This window comes from Sarcophilus harrisii, chromosome 6 (assembly GCF_902635505.1).
Source record: "Sarcophilus harrisii chromosome 6, mSarHar1.11, whole genome shotgun sequence".
Classification (NCBI taxonomy): domain Eukaryota; kingdom Metazoa; phylum Chordata; class Mammalia; order Dasyuromorphia; family Dasyuridae; genus Sarcophilus; species Sarcophilus harrisii.
This window is the reverse complement of record NC_045431.1, coordinates 241401703-241418545: the sequence shown is the minus strand read 5'-3', so window position 1 is coordinate 241418545 and position 16843 is coordinate 241401703. Positions and strand designations below refer to the sequence as shown.

The window sequence follows — 16843 nt, the reverse complement described above, 5'->3', positions numbered from 1 at the left end:
CGAGCTGGGGGAGGAAGTGACAGAGACAACCCACAGGAAGTCGCGGGGAGTCGGACACGATGGAACCACAAGTGAGAACGTGGAACATCAGACCTGGGGCTGGGGGTGGGGGCCCAGAGCAGGCCGAGGACCGCGGGCTCCGGCCTCCAAGGTCCTGGGGACTCCCACAGCCTGGCACACCCTCCCTGCCCCCGGCCGCTCCGGGCCCGAGGATCCCCCCAGGAGAGCCCCTGGCCGGGCCTCGCCCCAGGTCTGCCAATTTATTATCAGCACAAAGAGGCCTCAGGAACGCCCGCGTGGGGCTGGGTTTCCCTGCCCGGCCCGGCTCCCCGTTCCTCCCCCACCCCATTCCACAGGGCAGGAGGGGCCCGACCCGGGCCCAGGGGGCAGGCGTCCTGGGGCTGAGGGGGGCTGAGGCCTGGAGGTACGTGCCCCGGGGCCCGGGCTCCTGGCCGAGCGTGGAGGTGATGAGCGGGGCTGGCCAGGGATCCCCCTCCCCCCTCCCCCTTTGGCAGCAGGGCCCAGCAGAGGACACGCTGGGCGGGCGTCCGGGCTGCGGGGCCTCAGTCGTGGTACATGCGCAGGAGGCAGCTGCGCAGCGTGACCATGTAGCGATCCCAGAGGGCCTGGTGCCTGCCAATGCAGAGGAGCTGCTCAGAGAGGGGCGCCTGGCAGCCGGGGCCCAGTGGGCATGTGGGGTGGGGGGCAGCAGGTGGGGGAAGGGGGCAGGGATAGTGAGCAGAGTGGGGGCCAGTGAGTGGGGTAGGGGGCAGTGGGATGAGGGGCACAGGACACGGTGGGGGGCAGCAGGGGGCCCTCACCGAAAGCCGTCCAGGGAGTGGACGGAGGCAGAATACTGGTTCAGGAAGAGCCGGACATCGTTCAGCGGCCACCGGTCCGAGCGGCACGGCTCTATAAACTTTGGGGAGACAGGAGGCCCGATGTTTTCAGCCCCCACAAGGCATAGTGGAAACAGGCAGGAGGGGGGTGGCTCCGGCCCTGGGGGTCCCTACCTTCTCAACCAGGTCCACAAACAGGTCCCGCACGTCCTTGGTGTGGGTGAGCTTAGAGGCGATGTTGACCAGCCCTCGGGACAGGTTCTGTGGGGCCAGGAAGCCAAGGTCTCGGATCTGGCCCTCGGGACCCCAGGGGCCCCGGGCAGTGCCGCCCCCCTCCCGTGGGGGACCCCACACCCCCGGGGTGTGCACAGCCGAGCTGGCCACGGAGGCCTGGGGCACGGGGAGCCCGGCCCGGGCCCTGACCATGTGCGGGGAAAGCTGAGGAAAGCCGCTCCCCGAGCTGAGCCTCGGCTCCCATGGGGGGGGCAGGAGCTTGGAGGGCTCCGGGGGCTGTGGCCTGGGGGACACACCTTGAAGTTAGCTTCCATCTCTGGAAAGACACTGAGCTTCCCTCGGAGAGCGGTGCACACCAAGCTGGGAGGAGGGGAGGAGGGGGTGCTTCTGGGCCTGGATTTCTCAACCTCCCCCAGCCCTATATCCGCCTCCCCGGTCCTGGATCCCCTCCCCAGCCCTGGATTCCCCCAGCCCTCGATCCCCCAGCCCTCGATCCCCGCCCAGTCCTGGATCCCCCCTCCCCGGTCCTGGATCCTTTCCCCCAGCCCCCAGGGCCTCCGATCCCCCTCCCCGGCCACCTCTTGTGCAGATCGAGCAGGTCCTTGTCGGCCACCAGCACCTTGAGCTCCTTCAGGTCCTGGAGAAACTCCTTGTCCAGGTCCACGTCCATGTCGTCCACCTGAGAGTCTGCAGGGGGGCCCCGGGAGCAGGGGGAGAGCTGGCTGAGGCCCCGGTGCTGCCCACGAGCAGCCATGGCTGGCCAAGCCCGCAGGACAATGGGCCTCGGGGCCAGAAAAGCAGCCTGGCTGGCGGGAGGCGGGAGGCCTGGGCTCTAGGGCACAGTCTTTTCCAGGTTGGTCTGGGTTCAAATCCTGCCTCAGACAACGACTAGCAACATGCCTGGGCTTCAGATGGGAAAGGCTTCCCCCAATGATGCTGGGACTCAGTTTCCCCCCAGGGAAGGACAGGACCGAAGCCTGGCTATTCCTGCTCCCTGTATGTCTGCCAGGCAAAGCCCACAGGAGTCCTGGGAGAGGAAGAGCAGATGGGAGCCAGAGCCAGGCCCTTTGTGGGGAGGGGGCCAGGAGGCTGCTTACCTGGGAGGGTGGAGGTAGGAGGGGAAGGAGGAGGGGGGCTGCTCACACACAGGGGGCTGTGGTCACAGGGTGGAGGTACGAGGGCTGCTTACCCACAGCGCCAGGCGTCCAGTTCTGAATCATCAGTTCAGCACAGAAGGCCAAGTCCCCAAAGGTCAGATACTGAAGCTTCTTCTTGCCCGTCTCAAAGCGGTTGTTGGCGAAGAAGACCACGGCCGCGTAGTCCCTGGGGGGGTGGGCGCTTAGCCGGGCTCCGCAGCCCCAGGGCCGCGCCCTCCCAGGTCCCCGGTCCTCACCTGGCTAGCCGGTCGGAGAGGAGGAAATGCTGCTGGATGTTGCCGGCCAGGGACCCCCGCATCTCCTCCACCACCTTGAAGACTCTCTTGAAGTTGTCGAACTGCGGGGAGAAGAGGCTGAGCGGAGGCCGGGGCAGGAGGCCCGAGGCCCCCGGCCCAGCTGTTGGTGTCCCAGGCAGGACTGCGCCAGGGGAGAGCTCTGCCACGCAGAACTCGCCCTTTCCAGCTCTGACACTGGTCGGGTTTCCCCGTCCTTTTTAAAAATCAAAGTAACCAGCGTCTGATCTTTTTGTCGGTTTTTCACCAAACAATCGTGAGGTTCTGGGAAATGAACCAGTTCAGTGGGTTTCCGACTTGGAATTTAATTCATCTCCCCCTTGGTTTTCAGGACCGAGGGCTTGGTTGAGAATTTTATCTTTTTCTGGGTTTTTTGATGCTGTTGCTTGGTTTTCGTTTTGGTTTATGCCCAACTCATTGATCTGCTTGTTTGAGGCAGAAATTCTCCCCCAGTGCTGCTCTGGCTGCACCCCCATGTTTTGGGATGTTTTGTCTCAGAGGTAGCAGGAGGCCCATTCTTGATGTGACTGCAATGGGGGTTGGGAGCTGGGGGTGGGGGGCACTCGAACGTCCCCACAAACAGCATGGTCCCAAAGGGGGATGGGCTGCCCTCAGGAAGAGCTGGATGGGTTCTCACCCACATGGTGGGGGGTGGGGAAGGCCTTTATTCTGATTGGGCTGAACTGGTTCAGCTCTCAGGCCTCTGGATCCTGGGCCACGTGGACCTGGTTTAAATGCTGCCTGGGGCACTGGGCCACATGATCACTCAGCCTCAGTTTACCCATTTATAAAACAGGGACAATAACAGCTCTGACCCAGAGCTGATGTTGGGAAGTTCACATGAGCATCATCAAAAAATGTCATTGTCAGCTGGTCTGAGACCCTGAGAACAAGGCCTGGCCGTGCCTGGGGTGGGGGCAGAGCCAGGAGGAAGTTTTGCTGCAGACGGAGGCTTAGGGCAGGATGCCTGCTCATGTTGGACAGACAGAGCTGGGAGACCGTGCCCGAGGGAAGGGCGGACAAGCCCTGCTCAGAAAAGGCTGAAAGGGCTCAGGTTTACTTTTCCCCAACAAGCCTTTATGGAGTGTCTGCTGTGTACCGGGCAGTGTGCTTAGTGCTTAACAAACATCACATCTGAACCTCGCAACCTTGGGAAGAAGGTGCTATCGTTTGACAGATGAGTAAACTGAGGCAGTCAGAGATATATGATTAGCCCGTGGGTCACACAATGACTGAGACTAGACGGGAACTCGGGGTTTCCTGCCCGCAGGCCCGGCGCTCTGAGTGCCTCTGCAGAGGAAACTGGGGCCCGGAGAAGGGAAGGGGTTTGTCTGACTGGGTCAGTGGCCCCCCAGGCTGGTGCGGGAGCTGCTTTCTATGTGGTCTCAGCTGTAAAGTCAGCTGGGCTCAGAGCGGGAAGAGACCCACCATTTGGACACTAGCACCTGGTACAAAGCCCCACTCTTGCCACCCTAGTTCTGGCTGGGAAAGGGGGGTTCAGACCAGCCGGCGAAGGGAGCAGAGTGCCCGCTGTCCCGGACGTTACTGGGCAGATTACAGGGGCAGTGGGGAGGTGGGAGGGAAGCCAGAAGAGCCGGGGGTGACCCCACTTAGGTGGAGGGTGCTGAAATGTCCCAAAGAGAGAATGAGCTCCCGGGCAGAGGAGGAGGCTGCCAGAGCCCCAAGAGCCCTGACCTGTCTCCGGCAGCTCTTGAGGGTCACCCCCGTCTTGGTGCTGATGTCATCCAGGTCCTTCTTGGTGCCCTTGGACAGCTTCTTTCCCAGAACCTCCCGGACAAAGGCCTCATCAAAGGCGTAGTACCTGGCGGGGCAGAAGGGGGAGCCTTGGAGGGCCAGGAGGCACAGGCCGGGGGCTGCCTGGGAGAGGGGAAGGGGCTCCTCAGGGGGTGAAGGTCTGCCTAAGGGGACTCAGAGAGGACCCAGGGGATGTGGTAGGGAGGAGGAGGAGGGGCTTGGATGGGGAGCGCAGGCTGGAGAAGGGGGTGGGGCAGGGCAGCCAGGGAGGGAGGAGCAGAGCAGAGGACCGAGCCTAAGAGGGAAAGCCGACCAGCTGGGGGCTGGGCCAGGCCACAGGGGGCGGAGCCCACGAGAGAAAGTCGCCAGCTAGGGGCGGGACGGGGCCGCAGGGGGCGGAGCCCACAAAGGAAACCCGACCAACTGGGGGCGGGGCCATGCCACAGGGGGCGGAGCCCACGAGGGAAAGCCGCCAGCTGGGGGCGGAGCCAGGCCGCAGGGGGCGGAGCCCACAAAGGAAACCCGACCAGCTGGGGGCAGGACCGGGCCACAGGGGGCAGAGCCCACGAGGGAAAGCCGCCAGCTAGGGGTGGGACGGGGCCACAGGGGGCAGAGCCCACGAGGGAAAGCCGCCAGCTGGGGGCGGGGCCGAGCGGCAGGGGCGGAGCTTCGGGTCCCCACCTCTCGATGAGCAGGGCCTGCCGGGACGGCGGGATCTGGAAGACCAGCTGGTGCAGCAGCTTGGGCGGCGTATGCAGCAGGCGCTCGAGCATGTGGAAAGTGCGGTAGTGGTCCATGGTGTCACTCTGCAGCACGCCTGCCGTGGCTCCCGTCTGCTCCAGGATGCCCGAGCGCACCCGCAGCCCCACGGCATCGCTCACTGCGGACGAGAGGCGGCCAGGGGGGGCGGGGGGGGGGTCAGGGGGCGGGGGGAGGAGGACGCGCCCCGTCCCCGCCCCCCAGCGCGCCCCCGCCCCCACCCCCCAGCGCTCCCCCGCCCGCACCCGAATATCCGTCCAGCCAGAGCCGATACACGTCCTCGTCGATGAGGGTCGTGTTCCCCACAAAGATGTCCAGCTCGTTGGTCATGGCGGAGCTGGGCGCCCGGACGCGCACCGGACTCGGCCCGGCCCCGGAGCAGCCACCGCTTCCGGGTGCAGCCGGTGCTCCGCTCCGACACTCTCTGGGAACCTTGGACCACTTCCGGTGCGGAGGGGCGGGACTGGCGGTCTCGGGGCGGAGCTATGATCGTGCCCCGCCCCATGTGGGCGGTCCTGACTCCCTTTTCTCCTTGGGCCCCGCCTCATCCCCTGGCCCGCCGCAGTCCTGCGGTTCCTGGAGAACGGGGAAACCCCGGCGAATTCCCCGCCCCCCCCCACCCGCATCTCCTGGCCTTCTCGCCCACCCCTCATCCCTCAGCTCCCCGTTTCATGCCCTTCTCCCCAGCTGTCCCGTATTCCCCTCCCAGTGCTCCCCTCCCCTTGTCCCTCTCCCCATCTCCCCTCCTTCCTCCCACATCGCCCTAATTAAAACAAGTCAGTAAATCAATTAAAAGCATTTATTAAAAAATGGATTCGAGCATCCGCCGCCCGCCCCGCACCTCGGGGACAGCCTCTGCCCCCCAGAGTTTTCCCCCGGAGAAGCCCTGTTTGCCCATCGAGGTAGAAAACAAGACCCGAGGTTGTTACGGAGAATGGGGGGAGGGCCCGGGGAGGAGCGGCGGGCTGATGGGCCAGCTGAGATTTTAAGGGACCTGGGGCTTTGAAGCAATGGGGGTGAGGAGAGAACAAGGCTGGGGGGAGAGTGAAATTCTCGGGCAAGGCCGGGAGCCAGCAGGCAGGCCGCTTTCCCCTCACACATCCTCCTGCTCCTCCCCCCCACTTCCTTTTCCCTCTCTCTCCACCTCCTCTTCCCCAGTCTTCAGCTCCACATCCCCTCTTGTCCAACCTCCTCTTCTCCTCCCTTTTCTTTTCTCCATCCCCCACTGGGGCCTCCTCTGCTCCCCACCCCATCCTAGCTAGATCCCATCTTGCTCCTCTCTCTCCTCGGCTCTTCCTCTTCCTCCTCCTCTGCAGAGCCTCCTTTTCCCCCCTCCCCCCAGTCCGTCTCATCACTTCTTCCTCCCCGCCCCCCACTCCTGCCCATGCTCCTTCCTCAGCTCCAGTGGGGAGCCCCCGCCCGGCAGCCGCTGAGGGTCCCGGCTCTACTGGGGTGCTCAGCTCCCCGGTGCCACAGCCGGCTCAGCCTCCCTGCTTGGAGCTTGGGGTCCATTGGGGGCAGGCGGCTAGAGAAGGACCAGTCCCTCAGGAAGGAGAGGTGGAGGCTGAAGAGGGGGAGGGAGCTGAGGGACCAGGGGCCTGGGCTTTGCCGGAGATGAGATGCCATGGCCGGGAAGGGCCCCCGGGGAGTGGAGGTGGGGGCGGAGTGGGATAGGGCTCAGAAAGGAATAGAACAGCCCAGCCCTAGGGCAGCGTCGTGGGGAAAGCACAGGGACTTCTGGGTCTGGAGGTCACTGCGATAAAGGACTGAGGGAGGGGGGAGCGGAGGACAGCGCCCAGTCCGGAGGCACGGGGACACCGGGTGCCAGGTTGAGGCACCAAAGGAAGCCCGACTCAGTGCCCTGTGAGAATTGGGATGAGACTCCACCCCCCCGCCCCCTCCTCCCTCCTCCCCCCCCTCCGGGAGGCACCGGGGCTCTGCATTCCGGGGAAGCTCTGAGGAGGGGAGCGGGGACACTCGGGTCCGGATTGTGTCGGAGGCTGATGCTCCCCTCGCTCCCCCGAGCAGGGGGCCCCAGGATTCTGCAGGAAAGCAGGCTAGAAATCTGAGGGGAGGATCCTGGGGTGCAGAGGGGGGGCGGCGCCCCCGGACAGGCCCTGAGAGGTCGGGGCTCCGGCGAGATAAGCTGGGCCTCTGAGGCCGGGACACCGAGCCCTGGGTCGGAGGCGGGAGGCTAATCCTCCCCTCCCCCGCAGGCAGCCAGGGTTCTAGGGAAGATAAGACGAGAGCCCTGGAGGGTAAGACCTTGACACCGCTTGATCCCAGGTCCGGGCGGGCTCCGGGACGCCCGGGTTCTGCGGAAGCCCAGCCCTTGGAGGGCGGGAGCTCGGGCCTCTGAGTGCGGGCTCAGGGGGAAGCTAGGACGGGCCCTTGGGGCAAGGGCGGGCTCCGGGACGCCCGGGTTCTGCGGAAGCCCAGCCCGGAGCCCTCGGAGGTTCTGCCGAGGCGGGAGGAGAGCTCCTTCCCCGCCCCCGCCGCCAGCGCTCTGTGAGAAGCCAGCCCGGGAGCGCTTTGGAGCCGGGGGCTCGGTCGCGCGGGTCCAGGGTCGAGCCGCGAGGACCCTTCCCTCGCCGGGCCCCCTCCCCTCCCCTCCGGGACCGGCGCCGGGCCCCCTCCCCTCCCCTCCGGGACCGGCGCCGGGCCGGAGCATCCCTGGGCGGGGCCCCCCTCCCCGGGCTCGCTGCGGCCCGGCCCCATTGGCCGCGTCCCCGTGACGTCGGGGGGCCCCGCCCCGGGCCGCCCGCTCGCCCCCGGGCCCCCATTCTCGCCGCCGCCGCCGCCGCCGCCGCTGCCTCGGCTCGGGCTCGGCCTCGGCCTCGGGGCCGCTTCCGCCTCGGCCTGGGCCCGGGCAGCCTCTGCGCCCCTGCCCCGCTCGGCCGGCCCGGGGGGCAGCGGGCCGGGGGGATGCGCCAGCGGGCGCCCGGCCGGGGGCCATGGAGGGCGGCGAGGCGGCGGGCGGCCCGGGGCGGCCGCTGAGCGACGCGGAGCTGGCGGCGCTGGCCAAGGAGGAGCTGGTGCGGAGGCTGCGGCAGGAGGAGGCGGAGAAGCTGGCGGCGCTGGTGCAGCGCGGCCGCCTCATGCAGGAGGTCAACCGGCAGCTGCAGGGCCACCTGGGCGAGATCCGCGAGCTCAAGCAGGTCAACCGGCGGCTGCAGGACGAGAACCGCGAGCTGCGCGACCTCTGCTGCTTCCTGGACCACGAGCGCCAGAAGGGCCGCCGCGTGGCCCGCGAGTGGCAGCTCTTCGGGGCGCACGCGTCCCGCGCCGTGCGCGACGAGCTGGCCGGCTGCTGGCAGAAGCTGGCGCAGCTCGAGGGCCGCCAGGACGAGCTGCTGCGCGAGAACCTGGCGCTCAAGGAGCTCTGCCTGGCGCTCGAGGAGGAGTGGGGCCCGCGGGCGGCCCCCGGCGCCGGAGCAGCCGCGGCCGCCGCGGGAGGAGGAGCGGCGCCGGCGGCCGCGGGAGGAGGAGCGGCGGCCGAGGCCGGGCCCGAGCCCGCCGGGGGCCCCGGAGGCCCGGGGCCCGAGCTGGGGCTGCCCCCGTGCGGGGCCCGGGACGTGGGAGACGGCAGCTCGAGCACGGGCAGCGTGGGCAGCCCGGACCAGCTGCACCTGGCCTGCTCTCCGGACGACTGAGCGAGCCCCGCCCCCGCCCCCGCCCCGGCCCCTGCTCTGTCCAGCCCGGATGCGCCCCTGCCCTCGGGCAATAAAACTGCGGAGACCCCGGCCTGCTCCCTGCGTCTGTTTGGGGGCCCAGAGGCGGCGGGGTGGGGTTGGGGGAGCCAGACCCCTCCCGAGATGGGGGCGCCTTCCCTCCCCCCAGCCCCGAGCCCCGCAGGTAGGGGAGGGAGCCGGAGCCCCGGGAAACCTGGACGTTTGTCCCCTGCCGGCCGGGGGTGGGGGGGGCAGCGGCCCCCAGGAATTTGTCAGGGAGCCCCAGGTCCGGCCGGAGGGGGCTGGAGAATTCCATGAGCGCACTAGGCCAGGAGCCAAGGCCTGAGGAGGAGCCCCCACCCTCTCCAGGCTCCTTCCTGCCCAGAGCAGGATGTTTCTGGCCAAGACAATGGGGCAGGAAGCAGGTGCTGGGGTTTAAGGGCCAGATAAAGAGGAACCGAGGTGACCCCCCCTCCCCCGGGGGCCTCAGGGCCGGGATGCTTTGATTTCAGGGAGATAGCGGGCGTGGGGCACCGTCCCCCTCCCTGGCCGAGGCAGAGAACGGCCGGTGGGAAAGGCCCCCCACCCACTTCCCAGGCTTCCCGGCACCTTTGCAAGTGCTCATGGGCTTCCTAAGAGAGTGGGTCCTCCTCCGGCCTAGCCACACGCCGGCCACTCACCCGAGACTGAGTCCGGCACTTTTCTAGGCCTCAGTCTCCCCATCTGTTAACCCAGGGTAGGTTAGATGATAGGGACACTCCCTTCCAGCCCGACGTCGGGGGTTCTCGTTCCAAGGTCACTCCCTGGCCTAACGTTGCGCTCCCTCCCACCGCCCCATCCCGCATCCCGGGTGTGAGGACATCGGCGTCCTCAGACGCCCCCCAGTGGGTTCTCCGCGCTCAGATCCCCAGGTTCCAGGGAGACGCCACCCCAACTTCAGTCTTTTTATTCCATTTGGCCATTTGTACAAAAATAGTCTCTTTAGGAAAATAAATAGCAGCCTCAGGAAAAGGAGCAGGTTTCGTGGGGAGTTTGGGGGGAGCCTCTCTGAGCTCTGAGGGCCGGGGCCACTCCAGCCCATCAAGGAGGCTCCTGCCGGGGGTGGGCCCTGCCCGGGGAGGAGAAGGGCCCCAGAGCCAGGGGCAGGGGAGGGGATGTGCTCCATCTCCGGTGCTGCTGGGAAGGGATTGGCTGTTCAGTGTTGTAGTGTTTAGTGTCCTGGAGCTGCAGGGGAAGGAGCCCAGGGTCAGGAGGCAGGGAGAGCTCAGAAGGGGGTTAGGGCCTTGTAGGAAGATTAGCAATAAGCCCCGGAGGCCGGCTCAGCCCTGAAAGTCTCAGCTGTGTGTCAGGGGAGGGCAGCAGCCCCAAGTGCTCCTGCCTACAGCGGGAGCTCGGGCGCACAGTAGGCAGTTAAGTGTTCCTTGCCTTAAATGGCATCAGTCTCAGTCTGAGCCCCCTGGAGGGGGCTTCGTGGTCCCCGAGGTGCTCAGGACATGCTAAGACGAGGGATGCCCAGACGAGACGTCCCGATTGGAGACGGGGCCAAACGAGAAGGGAACGGGAGGGAAGGTGGTGACCTCTCAGAGGGCCAAGAGCGTGGGGGAGCCCAGGGGATCGGAGCCGGGGTCCCCGCTGCTGCTGCTGCTGCGACGGTGCGCGGAGGCGCAGGGCTCTGGGGTCCCTGGGTAGGTGAAGACCAGGCTGGGAGTAAAGGGGGTCAGGGAGGGGGTGGTCATGAGGGTGGGGGTGTGCAGGGCCTCGGGCTCCAGCACGGGACCAGGGGACAGGGAGATCTGGGGCCGGCTGCGGCGGGGGGGAGCAGGCCCGCTGCTCGAGGTTGCCTCTGCTGCCTCCGCCTCTGCCTCTGCCTCGCCGGGGATCTTGCACACGGGGCGGTGAGCCTCCAGAACCAGCTCCAGCCTCTCCTTCTGCTTCTGCAGGTCCTCGATCTCTTTCTGTAGCTCCGATTTCTCTCCTTCCAGTTTATCCGTCTCCTGTGAGGAGAGGTAGGAGGTGCAGGTGGGAGACATCAGAGGCGGTGCAGTGGCAGAGTGGGGGGCAGCGGCTGGGGGGGAGCAGTGGAGGGGGCAGCAGGGCAGCAGCAGAAGGAGGATAGGAACTGGGGGGCAGCAGCAGCAGGAGGGAGAATAGCAGCTGTGGGGGGGCAGCATCAGAGGAGATCAGTGAGGGAAAGCTGGAAGCAGCAGCAGGGAGGGGGCAACAAGGCAGCAGTCAGTGCCCACCCCTACCCCCCACTTTAATCTCCTCTTGGAGACCTTGGTTCTCCCCAAAGCCTCCAGGCTCAGCATCGGCCCAGACAATAATTCCCCTCAGACTCCCTGTGGAATCACGGGGACCTTTTAGGCCAACCCTGGCATTTTGCAGAGGAAGAAACTGAGGCTCCAAGAGCCTCACGTGCTAAGGCTGCCCAGCTGCTAAGTGAGAAGGATGGAGCTTCCCCGGCTCTGCAGCTTTCCTGCCTACATCTACCCCAGGCAGTGACTGTCCTGTCCCATTTTGGGAGGGAGGGACCTCGGAGAGCACAGTCTGGGCCCACAGAGCTCGGGAGGGAAGGACGCACGAGGACAGATGCCGCCGGACCCTGTATCAGCGTGACACAATGTCAGGAGGGGGAGTGGCAGCGGGGGAGGGGGGGGCTTTTAATAGGTGGGAAAGTGGCCAGCCTCGGACCCGGATTCAAGAATTCCCAAGTTCAAATCTGGCCCCGGATATTTACCAGCCGTGGGAACCCAAGCAAGTCGCTCATCATGGACTGCCTCAGTTTCCTCATTGTTAAATGGGGATCTTGACACTTAACCCATATCTCTAAGGTGCTTTAAACATCTTTAAGCATTATACAAATACAAGTTAAGGAGCATTATTCCTGTTTTTATTATTGTACTAAGTCTTCCTTTGGATTTTAAAGGAAAGGTGGGAATTCAAAAGGCACTAAGGAAATTTCAAGGCAGGTGCAGCCTCAGCAAAAACAAAAAGTGGGTCGGGCAGGGGCAGGGGGAGTAAGTAGTTAAGTTTGCCTAGAAAATAGGAGAGGCCAATAGGATATAAAAATTAGGTCGATAAGTTAGAGGAGAAAACCTTGAATGCCAGGTAAAGCTCTGACTTTTCCTTAGAGGGCAATAGGGAGCCACTGAAGTTCTGGAGCCTTCACTATCATTAACCCTCATCAAGTCTGAACAAACAGCAATAGTCTATGTTTCTTCCGTGTTCCAAAGGTTTACAAGATACTTTTTAGCACCACGACCCAAACCTCCCAACATCACTTCCATTTTGCCAGTGGGAAGCGTGGATTCGGACACAGGCAAGTGGCAGTTCTTGGGCCTGCATCCAAGCCCTCAGGCTCTCGGGTCCAAGGCCGCCACTAGAGAGAAAAGGCCCCTCATCCCCTCTCACCCCCCCCTCGGGCCTGCCGGGGCCCCCCTCTCACTTACCGCTTGCAGGAAGTCGGTCAGCTCCTTCCTCCTGTTCCGGCACTTGGCAGCTGCCAACTTGTTTCTCTCCCGCCTGACCCTCCTCCTCTCCTCCTCCTCAGGACTTATCTGTGAGGGTTAGAGGAGAAGAGTAAGGAGGAAAGCCAGCCCGAGGGGGAGGGGGTGCCCAGGGAGTGGGGGAGGGACAGCTGGAACCCATCCCTCCCTTTCGGGCTGGGGGGAGCAGCCCAGAATCGCCAAATTTGAGCTAAGAAGGACCTGAGGCCAGTCATGTGCTCAGGCCGGGACAGTATTGTTGCCAGAGGACACTGACCAACAGGGGAGCGTTCTGGGAGGCTCCCGGGAGAGCCGAGGGCCTTGAATCGGGGCCAGCTGAGGACTGGAGGGAGGCACTGAATATCTGGTCACTGAACTAGAGACTGGTCAAAGATGGAGCGCTTGAAGAGGGAGCCCATGGGTTCTGGAGCACTTGAAGAGGGAGCTCTGGGTTCTGTTGGCCCCAAGGGCTGACTGGGGGACTAAGCTTTGGAACCCATCGCAGCTTGGGGTCTTGGGAAAATCTTCCTTTGCCAAGTGATGGCTGGTCCTGAGGGGGCGGGGCTTCCCTGGCGGCCAGCTGCCTGTCTGGGAGCTTAGAAGCAGGACGCTCTCTGCCGGCAGCTTGGACCAGAGGCCTCTTCCACCTCCCGAGTCCTTTCCCCCATGTGAACATGAGCAGGCAGAAGCTCGGAAAGACAAGAGCCTGAAGTCGATCTGTTGCCCATGGAATAAGTCAGAAGTGGGGCTTTCTGCTTCAAACCCCCCCCCGCCACCTCCTGCCCCATAATGCCACAGGGCAGAAATGGCCTCCCAAAGCTCCTGGCTAAAGGGGAGAAATAAAGGGCTCTCAGGCCATGGGGCACAGGGACCCACATGCTGGGCACTGTACCGGGCACTGGGCAGCCGGACAGCTTCGGCCCCTTACGGGGCTGACACAGGTCTCGCCCTGCCGGCAGAGACCAGGGCTGTCGGGGTTTGTGCTGTGCCTTAGGATTCAGAAGCGGAAGAAAATTTGGAGTTGCTGTTATCCAAAATCCTCACTCAGGGAAACTGAGGCACAGAAGGCTCCAGATCACAGGGCGTATAAAAGAGATCTATCTGCCCTGGGAGCCCTTTCTCCTGTTCCCACAGTGACAGCATGACTGACAGGCAGCCAGCTTTGGGTGCGAATGGGCAACAGGCGACCCTGGCACAGCGCACGAAGCCCAGAAAAAGCCGCCGATTCCAGAGAGCGAATGAGGGCGCAGGGTCTCCCCTGCCTCTGTTTCCTTCGCTGTAAAAGGAAGTGAGCAGGCCTGCTCTTGCTAAGACCAGCTCTGGGTTTAGGAAGCCGTGAAAATGAGGCAAAGATGGGAGGATTCAGGGCTGAAAGGTTCCCCAGAGCCCGGCTCCTCCTTTTTCAGAGAAGGAAACTGAGGCCCAATTTCCCTTCATGGGTGGAAGGGTCCCAGAGCCCAGCCTCTCTTTTTTCAAAGAAGGAAACTGAGGCACCAATCCACATTTCGCTAGGACCTGCCTCAACACAAGCCAGTGAAAGCGGGGTTGGCAGAATTGGTCCCATTTTATGGAAGAAGAAGTTGAGGGCCAGAAGGGACACAGCTTGTTAGTGGGAGAGCTGCTGGGAGGCCAGGGAGCTGAAATCCTCTCATTCATAGGAGTCAGAATAAGGCGCTGGGCCTGCGCCCCAAGCAGCTGACTTAGGGGAGGCTTCTGCCAGCTCAGTCAGAAAACACCTCCTGGGGGCAGAGGGGGCTGGGGGGGAGGGGACTTTCACCTGTTCGTTGTGCCTTCTCCGGACCCCAGGCGGCGGCCCCACAGCCCGGATGACTCCAGGGCGGGCCTGGAGGCCATAGGGCTGGTAGGGGAGGGCCCTGGAGTAATGGGCCCCGGGGCCCAGGTAGCGGGGCTGGGTCATCCACTGGAACTCGTGGCTGCCGCTGACCGTGTTCAGGGTGGGCACGAAGTGGAACTTCTGGGGAAGAGAAAAAAGGGGGTCAAGGGATACTCAGCGCGGGGAAGCGGGAGGCTGCGCGCGGGAGCGGGGGAGGGGCTGCTCCGGACACCTTAGGGCGCCCCTCAGAATTCCAGCCCCAAGCCAAGGGGAGGAAAGGCGGCTCCGGGAGCTGCAGCTGGCTCCAGGCAGGGGGCAGCCCCAGGGCCAGCCTCAGCTCCAGCACGGCCACCCCTTCCCGGCCTCCGGAGGGGCGGGGGAGGGGTCTGAGGGAGGGAGCAGCAGGTCTGGCTGCAGGGAGCTGGGGGCACAGGAGAGACCCCGGACCCCGAAGCCTGGGGGTCGGAGTGAGGGGGGGGGGGAGGGCAGGAGCGAGGGGGGAGGGGGAGGGCGGGACCGCGGAGGGGGGGAGGGAGGGCGAGGATGGGAAGCGCTCCGGGCTGTGGGTCAGGAGGGGCCGGGACCCCGCCAGAAAGCGGCCGGGCGGCCTCGGTGACCCCGGTTCCGTCCCCCGAGGGACTCTGGAGTCGGCGGTTTCCTCCTCCCCGGGCACCCAAAGGCGGCGGCATCGCGGACGGGAGCGCCTCTGGGGGCCAGGAAGGGAGGGGCGCCTCCCGCATGGCCCCCCCACCCGCGGTGACTCAGCTGCCGGTGACTAGGCGCTTCGGGCCCTCGGCCGGGCAGCTCCCCACGCGGGACACGTGCTCTCCTGGCCCTGGTTCGGCAGGAAGTGGGCACGTGCCCGGGGTCCCCCCGGGTCCCGGGATCGGAGCGCCGGCTCGCGCGCACCATCCCGGGCTCCCGGGGGGAGGGGTCGGGCCGGGATCCCCAGAGTTACGCCCCCTCGGCGGCTCAGGCCGGGACCCGGGAGAGCCACAGGACGCCTTTCTCCCTCGTAGCCTCATCCTGGGGGAGGGACGTGAAGCCGAGAATGGACCCCGCGCCCCGAGTCTGACCGCGCGCTCCGGCTCAGGGGCGCAGCCTGGGACCCGCTTCGGCCGGGTAACTGACGGGTGTAGACGGGGGAATAGCGGGCTGGGGAGGAGCGGGGGGAGAGAGGGGAGAAGGAGCAGAAGAGGGAGCGGAGCCCCGAGCCCCGGGGCCCGTCAGGGTACGGGCGAGAGCCCGCCGAGCCTCGGGGCCCCCGGGCAGCTGCCGCGGGCGGGCGGGCGCTCTGCAGGAGTCCCATTCCCACCAAACACCGAGGGAGCACGAGCCCGGCAGGGCCGAGGCCGGGGCTCTCCATCCCCCGCCGGGTCCCGCAGCGGGCAGTGAGGACTCTCCCAGCGCCCCTCCCCAGCGCCCCGGCCCCCGCGCCCGCTGCCTCCCGCCGCCTCCTCACCTGCTGGCCCGCAGGGGTAGACGGCTGCTGAGGGGCGCCGTACGGACCGCCCCCGGAGCTGGGCCCAGCTTCCCCGAAATCTCGGAACATGTCTCGGCTAGCACTGAGTGGGTCCCAGGCTTCCCGGACTCCCCGCGTCCCTCCTCGGATCTGACTCACTTGTTGCCCGGTCGCCTACTTGGCTTTTTTATGAATGAACATTTTTATGGAACGAACCATTTCCGTCTAGGGGGAGAATGGCTGCCGCCTTCCTGACTTTAGCTTCCAAAAACAAAGCCCTTTTCTGAATCCCATCTTTTAGATTCCGGCTCCTCTCCTATCTCAATCTACCCTTTCTCTGTTGGAGAAAAAACCCAGGCCCGTGTTCCTCGGAGCTTCCAGTCCGTACCTTCCCCCCGGGATCCGACAGATTGGTACGGTCGAAGGCCCGATGACGTAGATGCCCATATATGGGGCAACTTCCTACGCCACGCCTGGGCTCAGCGGAGGATTCCCCCGACGCCAGACACCGCCGCAGGTTCTGGGGCACCTGGGCTCCGCCCCCTGGCTCCCGGGCCCTGAGCGCCGCCGGGGGATGCGGGGCCCTCGCGCCGCCGGGGGCCGGGCCACGGACTTCACTGAGCACGCACCTGCCGGGCCCAGGGCTCCGGAGACACACACGAAGCCACCCTGGCCCTCAGCAAGCTTACGTTCGGCCGCGTCCTCGCCGGCGCCCGGATGAGTACGCAGGGCCTGATGGGGGAGGGGCAGCGGCGTAGGGAGGCGAGCGGAGCCTGGGGGAGCTTCCAGTCCGGGGGGGGCGGGGGGGGGGGGCGGGGTGCCGCAGTGACGGGGATCAGAGGGAAAGACCCGGTCCCTGGGGAAAAGGGGGGGAACGCCCCCGAGCAGAGCCCGGACGGATTCTGAGAGCGCGGGGGGCGGGGACGGGGCGGGGATGGGGGGCTTCTCAGGCAGAGGCTGGGGGGACTCGAAGCACATCCCCCCCGGCTTTGCTGGGTCTCGATTCACTCAGTTTCCAGCTCTGTGAAAGGGGTTAATGACACTGCCCACCACGGACTCGGGCTAAGTGCTGGCTACACAAAGGGGCAAAAGACAGGCCTTGACACAATTTAAGGGCGGAGGCGGACAGACGCCCCACAGCGAGCAGCCGAATAGGACGTGACTTAAAAAGGGAAAGGTCTGGAGCTAAGAAAAGTGTCCTTCAAAGGTCAGATTAGGGTTGGGATTTGAGCCCAGGAGGGCAGCGGTCAGGGAGAGGTAGGCCCCGCCTTGGGGGGCGCGGCAGAGAAGGCCGGAGCCCCTGGCAGGGTCCAGGTGGAAGGAGCTGGGCAGGTAGGAGGGACCCCTGAGGAAG

The 16843-nt window shown here is 65.4% G+C and overlaps 3 protein-coding genes across 3 annotated transcripts; 1 reads left to right on the top strand and 2 right to left on the bottom strand.

Moving 5' to 3' along the window:
* Window positions 1-74: 74 nt before the first annotated feature.
* FIBP (FGF1 intracellular binding protein) lies at window positions 75-5502 on the bottom strand. The gene is made up of 10 exons (XM_031943962.1): window positions 5283-5502; window positions 4960-5158; window positions 4219-4345; window positions 2467-2567; window positions 2263-2396; window positions 1652-1760; window positions 1370-1433; window positions 1014-1100; window positions 822-919; window positions 75-633 (listed from the first exon to the last, which is right to left on the bottom strand). Exons 1-10 carry the CDS (start codon window positions 5365-5367, stop codon window positions 564-566), a joined length of 1074 nt encoding a protein of 357 aa, XP_031799822.1. The 5' UTR covers window positions 5368-5502; the 3' UTR covers window positions 75-563.
* Window positions 5503-7814: 2312 nt separating this feature from the next.
* Window positions 7815-8780, top strand: CCDC85B (coiled-coil domain containing 85B). The gene has a single exon (XM_031943964.1). It carries the CDS (start codon window positions 7992-7994, stop codon window positions 8688-8690), a length of 699 nt encoding a protein of 232 aa, XP_031799824.1. The 5' UTR covers window positions 7815-7991; the 3' UTR covers window positions 8691-8780.
* An 858-nt stretch (window positions 8781-9638) lies between these two features.
* FOSL1 (FOS like 1, AP-1 transcription factor subunit) lies at window positions 9639-15681 on the bottom strand. The gene is made up of 4 exons (XM_031943963.1): window positions 15490-15681; window positions 13971-14168; window positions 12158-12265; window positions 9639-10702 (listed from the first exon to the last, which is right to left on the bottom strand). The coding sequence occupies exons 1-4, from the start codon at window positions 15577-15579 to the stop codon at window positions 10289-10291; spliced, it is 810 nt and encodes a 269-aa protein (XP_031799823.1). The 5' UTR covers window positions 15580-15681; the 3' UTR covers window positions 9639-10288.
* Window positions 15682-16843: the final 1162 nt, after the last annotated feature.

Excerpts from the sequence above, each read along its gene's own strand:
- CCDC85B (XM_031943964.1), top strand. The coding sequence starts at position 7,992 with ATGGAGGGCGGCGAGGCGGCGGGCGGCCCGGGGCGGCCGCTGAGCGAC.
- FIBP (XM_031943962.1), bottom strand. The coding sequence starts at position 5,367 with ATGACCAACGAGCTGGACATCTTTGTGGGGAACACGACCCTCATCGAC. Across the intron at positions 1,101-1,369 it reads AGATGGAAGCTAACTTCAAG|AACCTGTCCCGAGGGCTGGT; the intron begins GTGTGTCCCCCA and ends CTGGCCCCACAG. Across the intron at positions 634-821 it reads CACTCCCTGGACGGCTTTCG|GCACCAGGCCCTCTGGGATC; the intron begins GTGAGGGCCCCC and ends CTGCATTGGCAG.
- FOSL1 (XM_031943963.1), bottom strand. The coding sequence starts at position 15,579 with ATGTTCCGAGATTTCGGGGAAGCTGGGCCCAGCTCCGGGGGCGGTCCG. Across the intron at positions 14,169-15,489 it reads CTACCCCTGCGGGCCAGCAG|AAGTTCCACTTCGTGCCCAC; the intron begins GTGAGGAGGCGG and ends TCTCTTCCCCAG. Across the intron at positions 10,703-12,157 it reads TGACCGACTTCCTGCAAGCG|GAGACGGATAAACTGGAAGG; the intron begins GTAAGTGAGAGG and ends CTCTCCTCACAG.